Source organism: Cebus imitator, unplaced genomic scaffold, assembly GCF_001604975.1.
Source record: "Cebus imitator isolate Cc_AM_T3 unplaced genomic scaffold, Cebus_imitator-1.0 Scaffold356, whole genome shotgun sequence".
Lineage (NCBI taxonomy): Eukaryota > Metazoa > Chordata > Mammalia > Primates > Cebidae > Cebus > Cebus imitator.
The window spans coordinates 752,925-770,449 of record NW_016107671.1 but is presented as its reverse complement, the minus strand read 5'-3'; the positions used below and the strand labels follow the sequence as shown (position 1 = coordinate 770,449).

At 57.6% G+C, this 17,525-nt stretch overlaps 2 protein-coding genes across 4 annotated transcripts; one reads left to right on the top strand and one right to left on the bottom strand.

Annotated features, from left to right (window-relative positions):
• Positions 1 to 44: 44 nt before the first annotated feature.
• Positions 45 to 4,173, bottom strand: GGN (gametogenetin). Its single transcript, XM_037730744.1, has 3 exons — positions 1,959 to 4,173; positions 1,484 to 1,919; positions 45 to 583 (listed from the first exon to the last, which is right to left on the bottom strand). Exons 1-3 carry the CDS (start codon positions 3,406 to 3,408, stop codon positions 466 to 468), a joined length of 2,004 nt encoding a protein of 667 aa, XP_037586672.1. The 5' UTR covers positions 3,409 to 4,173; the 3' UTR covers positions 45 to 465.
• A 678-nt stretch (positions 4,174 to 4,851) lies between these two features.
• SPRED3 (sprouty related EVH1 domain containing 3) lies at positions 4,852 to 15,723 on the top strand. 3 transcript variants are annotated; one of them, XM_017506595.2, is made up of 6 exons: positions 4,852 to 4,995; positions 6,482 to 6,662; positions 8,099 to 8,267; positions 8,365 to 8,447; positions 10,808 to 10,951; positions 11,611 to 15,723. In XM_017506595.2, exons 2-6 carry the CDS (start codon positions 6,486 to 6,488, stop codon positions 12,274 to 12,276), a joined length of 1,239 nt encoding a protein of 412 aa, XP_017362084.1. In that variant the 5' UTR covers positions 4,852 to 4,995; positions 6,482 to 6,485; the 3' UTR covers positions 12,277 to 15,723. The 3 variants fall into 3 exon arrangements, with proteins under 3 accessions (XP_017362084.1, XP_037586670.1, XP_037586671.1); XM_037730742.1 differs by having other exon boundaries at positions 4,852 to 4,999; XM_037730743.1 differs by having other exon boundaries at positions 6,482 to 6,569; positions 11,611 to 12,682.
• The last annotated feature ends 1,802 nt before the right edge of the window (positions 15,724 to 17,525 follow it).

Below are 17,525 nucleotides of genomic sequence, written 5' to 3'. Positions count from 1 at the left end.
GAGGACCTCCCCTCACACCCACCAGCCTAGGTTTCCTGCCTTGAAATTCTTGGGAAAGTGTTCCAGGCATGGGGCCAAATCTGGCTGAATCCCTTGTGGGATGTGGAAACGTCAAGTCTTCCAGAGTCAGTTTTCCCAACTGTAAAATGGGAATGATCACTCCTTTGCCAAGTGGTGTGTGCTGAGTCTCGGAGCTTGGTACCAGGTCAGCTCAGAATCGGGGCTTATGGATGAAGGGGAATGAGATCCCGCTGTGGGCCCGTCAGTCTGGGTGCTGGATGAATGGAACCGTAGTTGCTGCAGCTCTGGTCTGGCCTCCTGATTGTTTCCAAGATGTGCTTTAATGGCGACCCTGCTGCACCCTACCCCTCCAGCCCTTGGCGAGTGATTGACAAGCTGCTGCCATCTGGGTTGGTTATTTTATTGGCATGGAGAGGAAGGTGGAGGTCATTGGCCCGACTACACTCAGTTGGAGTGGGTGGTCTGCAGGTCGTAGTGCTCCAGCCCAGCCACCAAGGAGCCAGCCAGCTTGATGGTGGCAACCCAGGGCGGCTCGCTCAGGTGGTTGGTGGGCGTGCTCAGCCTAGGCAGGAGGGTAGAGAGCAAAGCCCCACAATGTGACCAGTTCCCTACCCCTTCTAGGGCCTCCCTGTCCCCATATGAATACAGAAGTTTCTGAAAGCCATATTGGAATATCCCAAAGGCAGTTTAGGGCAGGGCTGTGTCCACTTCATAGGAAAGGGAGCTGAGGGCTGGTGAGTGCCCCAGCTAAGCCTCAAGAGGTCCAGAGTGGTCTCAGTGATTCAGCGTCCCCAGGAGCCAGGATCAGACACTAGTGGCCAGATCTGGTGATTCAGTGTGGGTAGGGGGTGGTTAGAGGTTGCAGTGTCCCCCCCGGATGTGGCACTCAGGAGCCTCCCCAGCACAAGGGCTGGGAGGGACATCAGTGCCCTCCGGTGGCTAAAGCCTGAGTCCCACAGTCAGGAGAAGTTGCCAGAGGCTAGAGGGGTCAGGAGTTCAGGGCTGCCCCTGTGCGTAGTAAAGTTGAGGGCTGTGTCTACCCCCTTTTGGTCCTAGGAAGACAGTCATCTTCTCACCCCCATCCATGAATGGCTTGGGACGTGGTCCTCCTTGGTACCCTCAGGGATAGGGTCAAGGCAGTGTATAGTGTCAGGGCAGCTGGGACCAGCCTCCTCCCTCTGATGGCTCAAGAGGTACAGGAGGGCCAAGGGTCCACTTGGAGATCGGATGCCATAGGGCTGGGCCAGGGTGTCCCCTTTCCTGTCAAAGTTCAGCATGGGACCAAGGGTCCTCTTGGTCCTGCAGGGTGGGAACTCAACTAGGTTTGAAAGGTGGCGGAGAGGAGGGCCGTGGGTCATTCTAGGGTCAGGAAGCCAAAGGGCTGAGTAGGACTCTATCCACAGAGTCTGGGGTTCGGTACTTCGAGGGGTATCCCCTCTGGCCCCTTCTCCCCTCTTCTCACCAGGCAGAGACGTTGCGTGGCAGGCGGCGATGGCGTGGCTGGTGGCGGCAGTAACACTTGCAGGGACAGGAGTTAAGCACCTGGAAGGGCGGCCAGTGGCGCGCAGCGCCGGTGTTAGCTGCCCCAGCCTGAGAGGCCCCGCTGCCACCACCCCCTCCACCGCTGCTGTCAGGCACAGTAGCTGTAGGTCGTTCGCGAGGACCATCTCCAGGCAAGCCATCCTCACGGGTCGTGCCCCGGGCTGCACGGGAACCTTTGTTCCTGCGCGTGCGGGACTTGGGCGCAGCCGCGGGCGCGGGCAGCCAGGGCTCAGCCATGGTGGGAGCTGGAGCCAGGGATGGGGCTGGGTCCGGGGCCGGAGTCTGGTCGGCGGCTAAGGCTGGGGGCAGAGCAGGGTCTGGGGTGGGAGCCAGGGCTAATTCTGCGTGGCCTGGGCCTGGGGTGGGAGCCAGGGCTGACTCTGCATAGCCCGGACCTGGGGTGGGTGAGGGAGCCACAGGCAGCGGCGTTGGCTGGAGCGCAGGTGGCTGCGGTGTGGGCGGCGGCGACGCGGGCGGCGGCGTGGGCGGCAGCGCGGGCGGTGGCGTGGGCGGCGGCATTGGTGGTAACTCCTGCAGGCCTGGAGGCCCTGGGCGCACGGGCTCGCCTTTGGTGGGTGCCGGGAAGATGAACATAGGCGGCGCCAGGAGGGCAGGTGCGGGCCTCCGGGGCTCGGGAGCTGAGTGCATCTGCCCTGGTGGTGGCGGAGAGGAGCCCCAGGGCCCAGAGAGTGGGACCGAGCGCCGTCGCGGCGCCCCGATGCCTCCGCCAGCCCCGTTGAAGCGGAAGTGGCTTTCAGGGCCGTCGGGAGCGCTCACCCAGTCGAATTTGGGCTTCGAGCCTGGGAAGGTGGTGTAGGGTGGCGGCGGTAGGGCCCGGGCTTGGGACGCAGGCGCCGAGGGAGGACCAGAGCACCCTTCGCCGTCTCCATCACCTCCCTCGGCTTCCTGTGCCCCTCGCGGAACCTCTCCCAAGGGGCGAGCAGCTCCAGGAGGCAGGGGCCCTTGCTTCAGGACCTCAGCGTAAGAGATGGCACCTGAGGCAGCAAGGAGGCCGCCGCCTCCGCCGCCCCCGAGCGAAGCTTTGGCTGCTAAGGAACTCGAGGCTGCCGGAGGGGCTAAAGAGGGCCCCGACTTGAAGGTGACTTTGCACAGCAGGCTCAAGCTGGACTCGGAAGCCGCAGGCCGGGCCATTTCACCTTCGCCTGCTTGGGGAGGCGCCCCTCCGCGAGCCCTGCCGGTCGTCTGGCCCTGGCTGCCGGCCCCAGCCTGGCTTTCTGTGGGGGTCGAGGTGGGTGTGGCCAGAGCAGGAGTGATTCTACGGTCTGCGGGCTGCCATTCGGAAGGTAATGGTGGTGGCGGCTTCCACGGCTCCAGGGAAGGTGGAGATTGGGATGGAGCCCTCGGGACAGTGTCCTTCACGGATAGTTGCCGGGGTGGTGGCGGTGGCGGCTTCGGCGGCAGCGAGCGGAGGCTTGGAGGGTCGCCCTGGCCGCGATGGCTTGCCTCCAGCAGGCCGCGGATCCGGGGCACTGGAGTGCCCGCGGGCTTTTGCCACTTAGACGGGCCGGGCAACAGGGTCCCCGCGGGGGCCAGGGATGGTGCGGAGACCGCGGCCGCCTCTTCAGGAGGGGGCATCACTGGAGAGGGCCGTTCTAAGGTGAGGGGCAGGGTCGAGGGTGAGGCCTGGGACTCCCCGGGTACCAGGAGTCCCCGGGGTGCGGAGCTGCCAGGAAACCAGACGCCCAGCCCGCGAGTCAGGCGCATAGCTTGGGAGGTCACCTCGGGCTCCACCAGGGACGTCCGGCGGGAGTCGGGGGCGCGGTCCGAGGCCTGCTCTTTTCGGGAGCCCCCGCCCGCGGACGGCTCCGACTGCATGTTCCCCATTTCTGACGGAGCTCGGAGACTGGTCAGAAAAACTTACGCCAGTCAGCCTGCCAGGGCCGTGGGGACCCTACGAGGCTGACTGTACTTGGTCTAATGTATCTGCACCGGCCCCGCCCAAGATCCTCTCAGGCCCAAGTCTTAGGTCGCCCTCCTGTTCCCCGACCTTCGACACTCACGCCTTCTTTCTCATGTTCCCAACACTGCTGCAGATACTTCAGTCCCAGCCCCTTTACATACTAAGGCTTCATGCCTGTCCCCTTGGCTGGTCACGCTGATCCCTCAGTCATCTCCTCTAACTCTCCGACTCCCCACCTCTCTATGGATCATCTGGGTCCCACCCTATTCCTAGGCAGCGGCAGATCCTCAGGTCTCACTCCTAAGCCTCTTCCCGCTCCAGGTCTATCTACTAGCAAGCATCCACACTCAAGCTCCTCCCGTCCCCAAGCTCCGCCCTGGCCCCGCCTCCGCCCAGAGGAGGCCACTCACCGAGTCCTCCAGCCGACCAGAGTTCAGACCACGGCCCCCTGGGCCCGGGGCAGGGCAGGGAACGGCCGTAGCAGAAAATAACCGAAAAGAACGGGGGTGCGGGTGAAGGCAAGTGGGCGTGACAGCGAAGACAGACCCCCCGAGATCTAGGCTCCGCCCCGGGAGCTCGAGGCCCCGCCCTCCTGCGAGCCCAAGGGAGCCCGGCCCCTTACGAACCGGAGTCTCCCCATGAAATACTCGGAAGTCTTCTTCCTCGCCCCCAGGCCTTCTAGTTCTAAACTCCACCCCTTTAGGTCGTTCTCCTTAGCCCCACCCCTTTGGGTCGTTCTCCTTGCCCCCTCCCCTTTAAAATGCTCCGCCCCTCTCCTTATTCCCTCCTAAGGCCCCGCCCATGGAAGCCCCGATGCGTCTCTCCTCCCCTTTGGACTGCTCATCCTCCCCGCCCCTAAGGCAATTTACCTCTAGGCTCCGCCTTTTTAAGACCCAGCTACTTCGCTTCCCAAGACCTTCTCCTTCCCCCGGCGTGCCCCGAAGGCCCATCCACCGTGGGCCCGCCCCTCCCGTGACGCATGCACTAGTTTTGGCCTTCAGCATCCAAACCTCTTTATACCCAGGCCCTCCAACCCCACCCCCTTGTGAAGGCTCCCCTCTCGCCCCACCCCTTATCGAACCCTGCCAGGCACTCAGCCCCTCCTATTTGGAAGTCACAGCGTAGACCACCTCCTCTTTAGAACCTTCAGACCAGTCCCTGCCCCTGCCCCTGTCCCCTCCTCATAGCATTAGGGACCAATGGCGCAGATGGATGGAGAAGTGGGGGATTCCCTCTGGATCTTAAGAAAATGGGGGCAGGGGGGCTGCTCTCTGGAGCTAGTGCCGGGCTCTAGGACCCAGCGGGCAAGTAAGCCCGCCTCGCTCTTACCCCTCCCCCAAGCCGCCCCTTCCCCCCCCACCCGTCTTCCAGGTTCCCCCTCCCTCCCCCCTCGACCCGGCTCCCGGTGCCCGTCTCCAGCGCCGCCGGAGCCAGCGAGGGAGCCGGAACGAAAAGGAGGAGGAGGAGGAGGCCGCGTCGCCGCCGCTCGGAGCCCGGCCGGAGCCTCGCAGGCAGGTGCCAAAGGGGGCGAGGCGGCGGGGGCTGACAGACTGCCTGGCCCGATGAGGGGGCGGCCAGGACCGCGCTGCGCCTTCTGCCCACCCAGACGCCCCTCAGGCCCCGGCTGGGAGGACTAGGGAGTGGGAACCCCCCAAACTGCGCGACAGCCATTCAGGGTGCCGGTCTTCATTTGGGGGGTCTGGACTTTCTCCAAGGATGCCCCATTCACAAAATTCCGTCCTGGACCCTCACCATGAGGAACGCTGAGGACCACTCCCCCCGGGCAACACAGGATGTGTGGGGAGGGTAGGACACCCTGAAATCCCAGTGCCTTATTCCAGCTAGGCCCTGGGGGGACCCCCGCCCTCATTCCCTGCTTCACCTGTTGTCGGGGGAGGCGGGCGGACAAAGGAAGCAGCGTCACGTGACTGCTCATTCACAAAATACCATCCCATTGAGAAAAGGGGGCTGGGGGCGCTGCGGCCGCCCCTTCCCCTCCCGAAGGGCCAGGGAAACCCAGAAGCCTGCAGGTGGGGGAGGGGGCTAGAGCTCACCCGGGTCCCTAAGGTTGGGACGCCAAGGTCCCTGTGCTGGGTGACAGTGAGGGGCTGAACGCTGATCCCGATTACTGGGCGGAGGGCTACGTCCTCTGAGCTGGGGGGCGGGGTAAAATGGTTCTGAAGGATGCTGGGGCTGGGGGGGCGGGAAGGGAAGAGGGAGGAAGGATCAATCTCCCCCCAACCCCATCTATCCCCCTTGGTTTCCCTCAGCTGGGGCCTGAGGGAGCAGCCTTGATTTTTGTGAATGAAATGCTCTCTGGATGTGTCTTTGGTCGCCCGTTTCTGACTTCCTCTGCCTCCATCTCCCTCTCAGTCTCTCTTTCTGGCCATTTCTGGTTCTCTCCCTGTTCCCTGCCCATCTCCCGTTGCTGGGTGACTCAGTGAGCTTTGCATCCGGTCTCATTCATAAATCCGGGAAGGGATGGGGGGGTGGAAAGAGCCTGGGTTTCTCACCCAGCCTGTGGCCTGGACGACAGGGTGCGGAGGCAGGGCTGGGAGAAAGGGAGCTGAGTTGATGGGCCCAGAGAAAATATATATGCGCAGGCACCCAGCTGTGAGGGGGAGCGCTGGGTGGGGCTGTGGGTATGTGCTGAGGGAGGAGAAGGGGGTGATAGGGATGAGTAGGAGGGGCAGGGGAGTGCAAGACCAGGGCTATGGGGGTGGGGGCGGAGAGATGGGGGAAAGGTGAGGACAGAGAAAGGGCAGACGTGGAGAAGAAGACAGAGTGGGAGAGAAGCGATGGCATGAGGAAGAAAGGAGCCAGGGTGGAAGGGGGTGGCCATGGGGTTGAGGTGGGTATTGCTGGCTTAGGGCGCAGTGGACCCGGACGTGAGAAATGAAGTTGGAGGGGAGTTGAGGGTTGGAAGAACATTCCATGAGAGAGCAGGATTCAAGCTCATGACTGTGTTGTCCCTGTCCTTCCCCCCTCCTCCTGCAGGTACATGGTGCGGGTCCGAGCTGTGGTGATGGCCCGAGATGACTCCAGTGGGGGCTGGCTGCCTGTGGGGGGCGGGGGCCTCAGCCAGGTGAGCGTGTGTCGGGTCCGAGGGGCCAGGCCCGAGGGGGGGGCCCGCCAGGGGCACTACGTCATCCACGGGGAGCGCCTCCGGGATCAGAAAGTGAGCCACCCTGGGGCATGCGGGCAGGGTGGGGACCCGGGAAGGGAGGGGATTGGGGCTGGCGTGTGGAGCAGAGGTCAGGCTGCCTCCCAGCGTACAAATCAAACTGGGGTGTGAAGTATGGGAGTAAATATCTGTCCTGTGGATAAGAGTTAGGAATTTCAGGATACATGGGGTGTTAGGAAAGTCCTGTCCATTGCCATTTCCGGCCGACTGTCACAGCAGCCTCCTCACTGTCTCCCTGTACTGCTCCCCACTCCAACTGCAGTCTGCTCCACAGGGGGCACTGCCTCCACCCGACTCAGACCATGTCCCTCTTCCGCTCAGAACCCTCCATCTTGCTCAGAGATCTTCGCCATGAGGCCCTACACCACCCTGTCTGCCCCAGTAGAAGGAAGCATTTGTTGGGGTCCATTTGAAAGTGTCAGAAACATTTGACAATTCTATATGTGGGTTCACCGGGAATAACTGGGCTGTCTGGCACCATTTGGAGGGACAGTGTTAAAGTTTCAGCTGGGGGTATAGTAGAAAGATATGGATTGTGCAAAAGCCTTGAGGGAAAGGTTTTGTTTCAGAGCAAGAGTCCGTGAGGGGATTTGAAATGGACAGAAGGAATATGGTGACACTAGGCAAGGATTTGAGGGAACGTCAATAGGGTGTTGGCTAGCACCTGAGGGGGAATCTGTGGAAGCTTAATAAGACTATTTTGGGGTAAGTGGTGGGTAGAGTAGCATGCCTATAATCCCAGCCACTCATGAGACTGAGGCAGGAGGATTGCTTGAGCCCAGGAGTTTGAGACCAGCCTGGGCAACACAGAGAGAGCTCAGCTGTGGCCCTTCGCCAAAAAGCTTAAAAAAAAAAAAAAAAAAAAGGAGAACATTTTTGGGTAAAGTTTCCAGAGATTATTATGAGAAGAGGATTAACAATAACATTGTGAGATGTTCAGTAGTCTGGGAAGCATTAGAGCCAGAAAGGGGTTAATAATGTTTTGAGGCATTCAGTAAGATTTGGGGTTTCTACAGGGGTATCAGAGGGAGGTGTTAGGAAAAGGTAGGGATTAAGGGGTTGGGAAAATATTGGAGTATCAGAGGTATGTTTAGGAAAATTGGGGGTAGCTCGGCGTGGGTGTTCATGCCTGTAATCCCAGCACTTTGGGAGGCTGAGGCGGGAGGATCGCTTGAGACTGGGAGGTGGAGGCTGCAGTGAGCATGAGCACACCACTGCACTCCAGCCTGGGTGACAGAGCAAGACTGTCTCAAAAAACAGAAGTAAAATTGGGGAGTTGTATCAGTGTTGATCAGGGTTCAGGGGTACACCTAGGATTGGGAAATGAGGTTTGTGAGAAGACACTAGGGTGTGCACGGGGGCTGGTGATGAAGATGTCGCAGGCATGTCTGAGGTGAGGTATCTGACCCTGCTCTCCTCCTGCCCCTCAGACGACCTTGGAGTGTACCCTGAAGCCAGGCTTGGTTTACAACAAGGTGAATCCCATCTTTCACCACTGGAGCCTGGGTGACTGCAAGTTTGGACTGACGTTTCAGAGCCCTGCAGAGGCTGATGAGTTCCAGAAGAGCCTGCTGGCTGCGCTGGCTGCGCTGGGTCGAGGTGAGCAGCCCAGGTGGTGTGCGCTGGGGGCTGGACTGGGATTGGGAGGAGAAGCTGGGCTCAGGGAACTCACTCTCTGCCTCTCTCCCTGCCCCAGGCTCACTCACCCCCTCCTCCTCCTCCTCCTCCTCCTCCTCCTCTCCTTCCCAGGACACTGCAGAGACCCCCTGCCCTCTGACGGTGAGTGTCCAGGAGGCCTCTCTGCTGGGGGGACAGGGATTTTGCTTTTGTTCTATGAACATTCTTGAGCACCTACTGTGTAGCAGGCACCATGCCACATGTCAGGGACACCAAATTGGGCCTGAACTATAAGTGTCAATTCAATCCCAGTTATTCTAGTCTCTGCCCTGTCATGATTCATACATTCACTCAATAGTCCTTATTGTGCACTTTCTGTATACCAGGCAGTGTTTTAGACACTGGGTTACATCAGTGAACAAAAAGTTCCTTTCCTCCTGGAGCTTCTAGTGTGGAAAGCCAGAAATTTAAAAAATATATAAACAATACATGGTGACTTACACCTGTAATCCCAGCACTTTGGGAGGCCGAGGCGGGCAGATCATGAGGTCAGGCATTCGAGACCAGCCTGGCAACATGGTAAAACCCTGTCTTTACTAAAAATACAAAAATTAGCCGGGTGTGGTGGCATGCACCTGTAATCCCAGCTATTTAGGAGGCTGAGGAAGGAGAATCGCTTGAACCGGGGAGGCAGAGGTGTCAGTGAGCCAAGACGATGCCACTGCACTCCAGCCTAGGTGACAGAGTGAGACTACATCTCACAAAAAAGAAAATAAAAACTACGTAAGCAATAAAAATGAACAAATAGTATAAATAAATGGATGAACAAATTAATGGCAGCTCCATGCTTCCAGTTATGCAGGCCATAAAGCTCGGAGTCATCCTGACTCCTCTTACCTTTTATGCGTCTCATCTCATCCCTCAGGAAGTAGTAGCTCCACTTTGCAAACCACCACGATCTGCCTCCAACCTGGTACTGTCCAAACGCACCTCCCAGCTGGACCATCTCAACAGCTTCTCACTGTCAACTCCTTCCCTCCCGCCCCGCCACACAGCCAGAGGATCCCTATCAACGGCTGAGTCAGATCATTACCCCTCCCACACTCAGAACCCTTCCAGGGCCCCAGCTCACTCAGGTAAAGGACAAAGTCCTTATGGTGGCCCATGAGATCCCATGCCATCTGACCCCATGTGTCTGGCCCCCTCGCTTACTCAACTCCAGCCACACGGCCTCCTCACTCTTATTCTGACATGGCAAGCACAGTGCTACCCCAGGACCTTTGCACTGGCTATTGCCTGGAATGCTCTTTCCCAGATTTCCTTGGGACTCATTCCTTTGTTTCTTTTAGGGCTTTACACAAATATCATCTTTTTAGGGAGGGCCTCCCTGAGTAGTTAAATTTAAGTATTCCATTTTAAATTGCAGTCTGTCAATGCCCCTTGTCTAGTGCTAATTTTTTCCCGTCTTCTAAGACATTTTCTTTATTTCCTTTCTGAAAACACTGTTTTCTTATCTATTAGTTTACTGTCTATCTCCCATGCTAGAATGTCAGCTCCAGGCCAGCAAAGATCTTTTGTTGGTTCTTGCTGTGTCTCCAATGCCTGAAACAGTGCCTGGCACACAGTAAGTGTTTAGTAAATATGTGTTGAATAAAGTGAATGAATGAATGAATGCACATAATATTGGGTGCAATTTGGCACTTGCTGGAAACTGTGGGAGTTGCTGAAAACACCTAGAGGAATAAAATCTATTCCCTGGGCAGAAAAGGGTGGACTTTCAGGGTCCTGGGAGATGGAAGAGGGGCCACAACAGTCACAGACAGTTCCTGTCCATCCAGCGCTTCCCCGGGAAAGATCCTCTGCTGTCTAGTCTCCCTCTGGAATCTGCACAGTTGTCTTTGTGAGTCTGGCACGTCATGGGTGCTCAATGAATGTCTATTGAAGGCAATGCACAGATGAGGTAGAAATTATGCCCAAGGGACAGAAAGGAAGCTAAAGGTCTGAGAAGTCATGTTTCAGCTGGTTTCAGAACAGAGCCTGGTTTGCATGGGAAGGGAAACACTTGGAGTGGGTGGGACTGCTCCAGTAACAGTGTGGGGCTGGGACTGAGAGAGGAAGGCCGCTGGCTGCCCAGGGGAGAGGGGTTCTGAGGAGGGGGAAGACCATTCGTTGTTCCGTAGGTTTGGCGAGCTGATCTGATCAGGAGAAGGGTGCCACAAAAATAGCAGTAACCATTTCCAGCTCTCCCAGTACTTCAGGCATGTGCTGTGCCCTTGGCAGTGGCCCTAACCGCATCCTTATGAATAGATACTCTTAGGATCCTCGTTTTACAGAGGAGGAAACTGAGGCTCAAAGAGGTGAGCTCACTTGCTGGAGGTCACACGACCAGTCAGTGACAGAGCCAGGGTTTGAACCCAGGCCTTCCTGGCCGCAGAGCCCTCGCTCTCAATGGGAGGGGTCCACGTGAGGGCGTCGGCTGTGCGGGGGCGTGTCCCCGAGCTGAGGCCACCAATCTCCTCCAGTCCCACGTGGACAGCGACTCCTCCTCCAGTCACAGCCGCCAGGAGACGCCTCCCAGCGCCGCTGTGGCCCCCATCATCACGATGGAGTCAACTTCGGGCTTCGGGCCGGCCACGCCCCCCCAGCGCCGCCGCTCCTCTGCTCAGGTGCGACCTGGAAGCCTGGGGCTTCAGGGGGAATGGGGCAGTGCAGTCGGGGCCCTAAGGGAGCGGGGAACACAGATCCTAGGGGATGGCTGACCTGATAACTGAGCAGGACTGCGAGAAAGCAGCGGGGAAATAGGGAGAGGCTTGGAGTTCTAGGAGGCTTGGGTGCGGGCTTCCCGAGTCTCCTGTGCCCCTGGAGATTTTGAGGGATGCCAAAGTCCAGAGGGGTTTGGTACCATTTTCAGAATATATTTGGGTAACTCATGGAAGAGGACTGCTTAACTCACGAGGAGGGCGGGGGAGTCGGTACCCAGGAGGGTAAAAGGGGCCCAGGAACCAAACTCCTGCGCCCTTAAGGAGGAGGTGGCTGGGGACCAGAACCCCTGGATCTCAAGGTAGAGGGGGCCTGGGAGCTGGGGCTCTTGGATCTTAAGAGAGGACAGGACTGAGAACCTTCGGCCTCTGGGTCTTTAAAGGTATGGGCTTCGTGTGTGGATTCTTCTGCCTGTTCCTGGAGAAAAGTGGGGATTGAGGGATCGTGTGAGAGAAGAGAGCTGGGGTCTTGAAAATCTGAATCCCAGACCCAAGAGGGTGCTAGAGAATTGGATCCCTGGGGCTGAGACTGGGATGGATTCTGATCTTGTCCCTTCGTCCTGCAGAGCTACCCTCCGCTTCTGCCGTTCACTGGGATTCCAGAGCCGTCAGAGCCCCTGGCAGGGGCAGGGGGCCCGGGGTGGGGCGGCCGCGGCTACGAGGATTACCGGCGCTCTGGGCCACCCGCGCCCCTCGCCCTGTCCACCTGCGTCGTGCGCTTCGCCAAGACCGGAGCGTTGAGGGGCGCTGCCCTGGGGCCCCCAGCGGCACTACCTGCCCCTTTGACAGAGGCTGCGCCCCCAGCGCCCCCAGCTCGCCCACCCCCCGGCCCGGGCCCAGCCTCTGCTCCTGCCAAGGCCTCCCCGGAGGCGGAGGAGGCAGCGCGCTGCGTGCATTGCCGAGCGCTCTTCCGCCGCCGAGCGGACGGGCGTGGCGGCCGCTGCGCAGAGGCCCCAGACCCTGGTCGCCTCCTGGTGCGCCGTCTGAGCTGCCTGTGGTGCGCCGAGAGCTTGCTCTACCACTGCCTGTCGGACGCCGAGGGCGACTTCTCGGACCCATGTGCCTGCGAGCCGGGCCACCCGCGCCCTGCCGCGCGCTGGGCCGCGCTGGCCGCGCTCTCCCTGGCAGTGCCCTGCCTCTGCTGCTACGCGCCCCTGCGCGCGTGTCACTGGGTTGCAGCGCGATGCGGCTGCGCCGGCTGCGGGGGTCGCCACGAGGAGGCTGCGCGGTGAGGACGGCTTGGCGGATCCCCTAGCCGGTCCGAGGGCCCAAAATTGAGGGTCCAGGACCCTGGACTCCATTCGGACCTAAAACCCAAACCTAGGCACACCCGGAACTTGGCGCTTGAGTTTGGACTGAGAGATCTCAGACCTGGAGCCTGGACCCCAAACCTAGGACTGAGAGACCCCAGCCCCGGCTTCACTGGGATGTCTGTCCAAGAGGTCCCAGGCGTCCTGAGTTCTGGCGTTCCCCCATCCCCACTCCCCACGAGGAGGCTCCAGGCGTCCCATACTTTGCATCTCAGAAGGGCCAGAGAGCTCATAGATCCTGGAGAGGGCAGGTCCCTGTTGAAATGAACAATCTAGATCATGGTCATGCCTGGCACCATGTCCCTCAGATTACAGCCCCACAATTAGTCAGGAGTTGCCCATACCTGACTCTGCCTTTATTCAACTCCCAGATTAGATCTTGAGACCGCAGGACCTAGAGTCACCCCTAAACAGCCCCTGAATGTTCACCTAAGACTTGGTGCCCCTGCATCTGAGACATTCTCCTAGTCCCAGTACCCCTGAGACAGCAGGACCCCCTGAGACAGTTTCAAATAGTTTGAAACTCTCTTGTGCTCTGGAATCTCCAGATGCTGCCCCCAAATCTACCCACTACCGAGTGCCCACAGACCTGGCCTCCAATCCAGGAACACTGAAGTCTAAGGTGTCCAGGGAGTCCCCAGACACCCTAGGACCCCAAAATGCTTAAGATGCACTGAGCACTTGTTTATGCTCAAACACGAGATGTTCTCTGACCAAAATGACTTGGGAGACCCATCACAGAGCCCCCCAAGATCCAGATATCAGACACCAAGATGCTCTGGAAGCCAGGGATGAAAGACCTACATAGGCCCACCCGCCCCCAAGCCAGTTTTCTCAGGATCTTTGGATATCATTTATAGGACTCAGAGGTGCCTGGTGTCCTCAGATGTGTGACTAAAGGTCACCAACACCTCAGGGCTGAGATACTGGTCTCGAGTTCTCAAACAGCCCTCTCTTGCAGTCCCTCCTGGACCTGGATTTTGAGACCCCAAATGTCCTGGAATCTTCAGCCTCCTTCTACCCACAGCCCCCCAGCCCCCCAAGAGCTGGTAGTCCAGCTCCCAGAAGATGGGATGCTCATGGCGACCCAGACCTCTGACCCCCTGGGACCTCAGCCCCTGAGTGACCTGAAGGTACTTTAGGAGCACTGGATGTAAGACCCCAAGGTACCACTGACCCCCAAATGCAAGGCTCAAGCCCCCACAACATTACGATTGTTCCTGATCCAAGACCTTGGTCCCTCCACATCAGAGGCATTCAGATTTGAGGTGCCCCAAGACCCCAGCACCCTCGGACCCCAGATTTCTTTGGACTCAAACCTCTTTAGCGTGATGAAGCCTGAGCTGCCTCTCCACCTGAATCTCCCAGCCCCACCTGTACGTCCTCTGAGACCTGCTGTCCCTTGAATCCTGCCATCTGTAGGCCCCCAAAACCCCAGGGTTCTAGACTCTGGAATTCTGATCCCAAGGATCCCAGCCCAAGCCCCTGGCAATCCTCAGAATTACCCCTTTATCTTAGGGTGGGATCCCTATCGTTTGGAACTCTTTGTAGGACCGCCCAGGGTGGGGTGCAGTGGTTCATGCCTTGTAATCCCAGCACTTTGGGAGGCCAAGGAAGGAGGATCGCTTGAGGCCAGGAGTTTGAGACCAGCCTGGGCAATGTAGTGAGGCACTGTCTCTAAAAAAAAAAAAGGACAAAGGACCAACTAGGAGCTCCCTTACTGTCACCTCTAGGACTCAGCATTGTCACAGATAATTATACAGATTATGTAGGCTCTTCATTAAGTGAAGGCACACAGCCCAGGGTTGAGAGGAGCTGGAAGTCACACCACAGTCTGCTGGTCACACTGGGGCCCAAGGAACTGTGTGATGGAAGCTTTTAGGCTAGCTATGTCTCTGCCGCCCACCCCCCGCGACCTCCCAGCCTTGCAGATCCTCCTTCAAGCCCAACCTCGATCCCTAGTCCAGGTTCAAGTCCAACCTTTTATGTTCTCCTACTCCATTAACCCCTTCTCTTCCACTTTATTTTTTATCTTTTTTTTGAGAGGGAGTCTTGCTACATCGCCCAGGCTGGAGTGCAGTGGCATGATATCGGCTCACCACAACCTCCGCCTCCTGGGTTCAAACCATTCTCCTCCCTCAGCCTCCCGAGTAGCTGAGATTACAGGTGCGTGCCACCAAACACAGCTAATTTTTTGCATTTTGAGTAGAGATGGGGTTTCACCATGTTGACCAGGCTGGTTTTGAACTCCTGACTTCGTGATCCACCCACCTTGGCCTCCCAAAGTGTTGGGGTTACAGGTGTGAGCCACCGTGCCCGGCTCTTTTCCACTTTAGAGTTGGAGGTTGCTTCAGGAAGTTTGAAAGCCTGTTTCATAGCCCGCTGAGTCTCTTCTGTGGAAGGGGGGTACCACAGGTTTTTTCCCCCCAAGTGAAATGAGACTTCCCATGGATTGAAGATCTGGTGTCCTGTATGGGGTTATCAAGGTCTTGGAGCAAGACAGTCTCAATGTTGTATGGGCTTGGGATCTGCATCTGGCCCCAAGCATCTGGAACTGTGCACTTACCTTTCTTCATTACCCAGACTTGGATGGCCTTGTTGGGGTTCAAGGGATAGGTCTTCTGTCTCTTCCTTTAAATTATTAACTATTTATTATATCCGGAACCTGTGAGATTTAGCTCTCCCAACCAGACCCTCGGATGGGTGAGAGAAAAGCAGGGTGTCTCTCCCCTCCTCACTCTGCCCAGCTCTCATCACTGTCAGACCCACCAGAGCTGAAGGCAGAGGGATTGGGGGCTGGGGCAGCCTGGGTCCCCATGCCCCTCTCTGTGCCTCGGTCTCCCCCCTTCCATGGTGGGCGGGGGGGAAGCTCCATTCTTAACCTACCTCGTTTTGGGGAGGGGTGGGACAGGGGACCAGAGTGCTGTACGGTGCTGTGGGATCTGCAGATGAAGTGGTGGGGGCTGGGGAAAGGTCCCCTGGCCGCCACTTCCCAGCAGCGCCTCTCCCAGGCCTCCCAGTCCTGCTCCCTGCTGAGACCCACCTCTGATCCATGATTCCCCTTCACTGCCCCCAAATCAGGGGTGCGTGGAGGGCCGCCCTGGGAGCCAGGAAGACCTCAGCCCCTGGAGCCCCCAGGCCCAATTTCCCAGCCGCATGCCCCTCAGATCGGATGCTTGGCCCCCAGATTTGGGGGAGGCACCCCAACATATATCTTCCTGATCTTGATTCTAAGCCAGTCTGTGACCTCAATATCGTTAGTGTCAGTGCAGGCTGAAACGGTGGGGGAGGATGGGGGCCGAAGACCCAGCCTTGTCAACCGGGGGAGGGGCATGAGATCTGCTCCAAGAAATGTCTGTGACAAAGTCTTAGCCTGTGTTATTTATTTGCCTCTGTGCACACTGCCCACTCACCTTCCTGAACTGCCAGACCAGTCTCCGACTTATCCTTTGGTCCCATCAGACCCTTGAGTTTTATAAGGCACTTAACAAGTGCATTTATTGAGCACCTATTACATGCCAAGCCCTGTTGAAAGCACTCGAGAAAAAGCAGTGGGCAGAACACACAAAAGCCCCTTTATAGTGAGGGAGACAATGAGTAAATGACTTACTATGTTAGAAATGATATATGCCAGGTGCGGTGGCTCACGCCTGTAATCCTAGCACTGTGGGAGGCCGAGGTGGGTGGATCACCTGAGGTCAGGAGTTCAAGACCAGCTTGGCCATCATGGTGAAACCCCGTCTTTAAAAAAAAAAAAATGAAATGATATAAAGCAGAAAGAAAAAAAGAAGGTGGGAACAGGATGCAGGCCGTTTTAGCTAGAGTGGCCAGGTTAGGCCTCCTCAGCAGCCAGCATTTGTTGTTGTGTTTTTGAGATGGAGTCTGGCTCTGTTGCCCAGGCTGGAGTGCAGTGGCATGATTTCCATTCACTGCAGCCTCTGCCTCCCGGGTTCAAGCGATTCTCCTGCCTCAGTGTCCTGAGTAGCTGGGATTACAGGCACACGCCACAATGCCTGGCTCATTTTTGTATTTTGAGTAGAGACGGGGTTTCACCATGTTGGCCAGGCTGGTCTCAAACTCCTGACCTCAAGTGATCTGTCCGCCTTGGTCTCCCAAAGTGCTAGGATTACAGGTATGAGCCACCATGCCCGGCCAGGAGCTGGCATTTGAATAAAACCCTGAGGGGGGCGAGGGAGTCCTGAGGATGTCTGCAGGGAAGGGTATTTTAAGTAAAGGGAACAGCTAGTGCAAGGGCCTGAGGCCGGAGTGTGTCAGGGAAATCTGAGGAGGTTCAGGGAGTTAAGAGGGGAGAAAGCAAAGAAGAAGGTGCCAGGAGATGAGGGCTGAGAGGCGACGGGGCAAATGTGTAAGGCCTTGCAGGCCATTGAGTGGACTTTGGATTTTGCCCTGAGTGAGACGGAGCCACAGGAAGTTTCAAACGTGGGAGGGATGTGACCTGACTCAGGTGTTCACAGGCTCCCTCTGCTGCAAGTGGTCAACAGGTGGGAGCGGGGGGAGGGGGCAGCTTGACAGAGAGGAGGCTGCTGTGAAGGTTCAGGACAAGACATCGGCGGACAGGCCCAGGGTGAGGGCCCTGGAGGGCAGAGAAGTGGGCACCTGCTGGGACCAGTTTGTAAGTAGAATCCACAGATTTATATACGCAGTTTGCGATAAAGAGAGGAGTCAAGGTTGTAAGTCCAGGTTTTTGGCTGGAGCAATTTATTTATTTTTTATTTTTTCCACTTGACATCCGATTTCTTATTTTTTATTTTTTGAGACATTGTTTCACTCTTGTGGCCCAGGCTGGAGTGCAATGGCGCAATCTCGGCTTATGGCAACCTCCGCCTCCCGGGTTTAAGCGATTCTCCTGCCTCAGCCTCCTGAGTAGCTGGGATTACAGGCATGTGCCACCATGCCTGGCTAATTTTAGATTTTTAGTAGAGATGGTTTTCTCCATGTTGGTCGGGCTGGTTTCAAACTCCCGACCTCAGGTGATCTGCCTGCCTTGGCCTCCCAAAGTGCTGAGATTACAGGTGTGAGCCACTGCACCGGCTTTTGTGATCCTCTCACCTCAGCCTCCTGAAGTGCTGGGATTACAGGTGTGAGTCACTGTAGTCTGCCTCTGGGCAATTTTTTTTTTTTGAGACGGAGTTTCACTCACATTACCCAGG

Excerpts from the sequence above, each read along its gene's own strand:
- SPRED3 (XM_017506595.2), top strand. The coding sequence starts at position 6,486 with ATGGTGCGGGTCCGAGCTGTGGTGATGGCCCGAGATGACTCCAGTGGG. Across the intron at positions 8,448-10,807 it reads AGACCCCCTGCCCTCTGACG|TCCCACGTGGACAGCGACTC; the intron begins GTGAGTGTCCAG and ends AATCTCCTCCAG. Across the intron at positions 10,952-11,610 it reads GCCGCCGCTCCTCTGCTCAG|AGCTACCCTCCGCTTCTGCC; the intron begins GTGCGACCTGGA and ends TTCGTCCTGCAG.
- GGN (XM_037730744.1), bottom strand. The coding sequence starts at position 3,408 with ATGGGGAACATGCAGTCGGAGCCGTCCGCGGGCGGGGGCTCCCGAAAA. Across the intron at positions 1,920-1,958 it reads GGCTCCCTCACCCACCCCAG|GCCCAGGCCACGCAGAATTA; the intron begins GTCCGGGCTATG and ends CTCCCACCCCAG. Across the intron at positions 584-1,483 it reads CCACGCAACGTCTCTGCCTG|GCTGAGCACGCCCACCAACC; the intron begins GTGAGAAGAGGG and ends CCTCCTGCCTAG.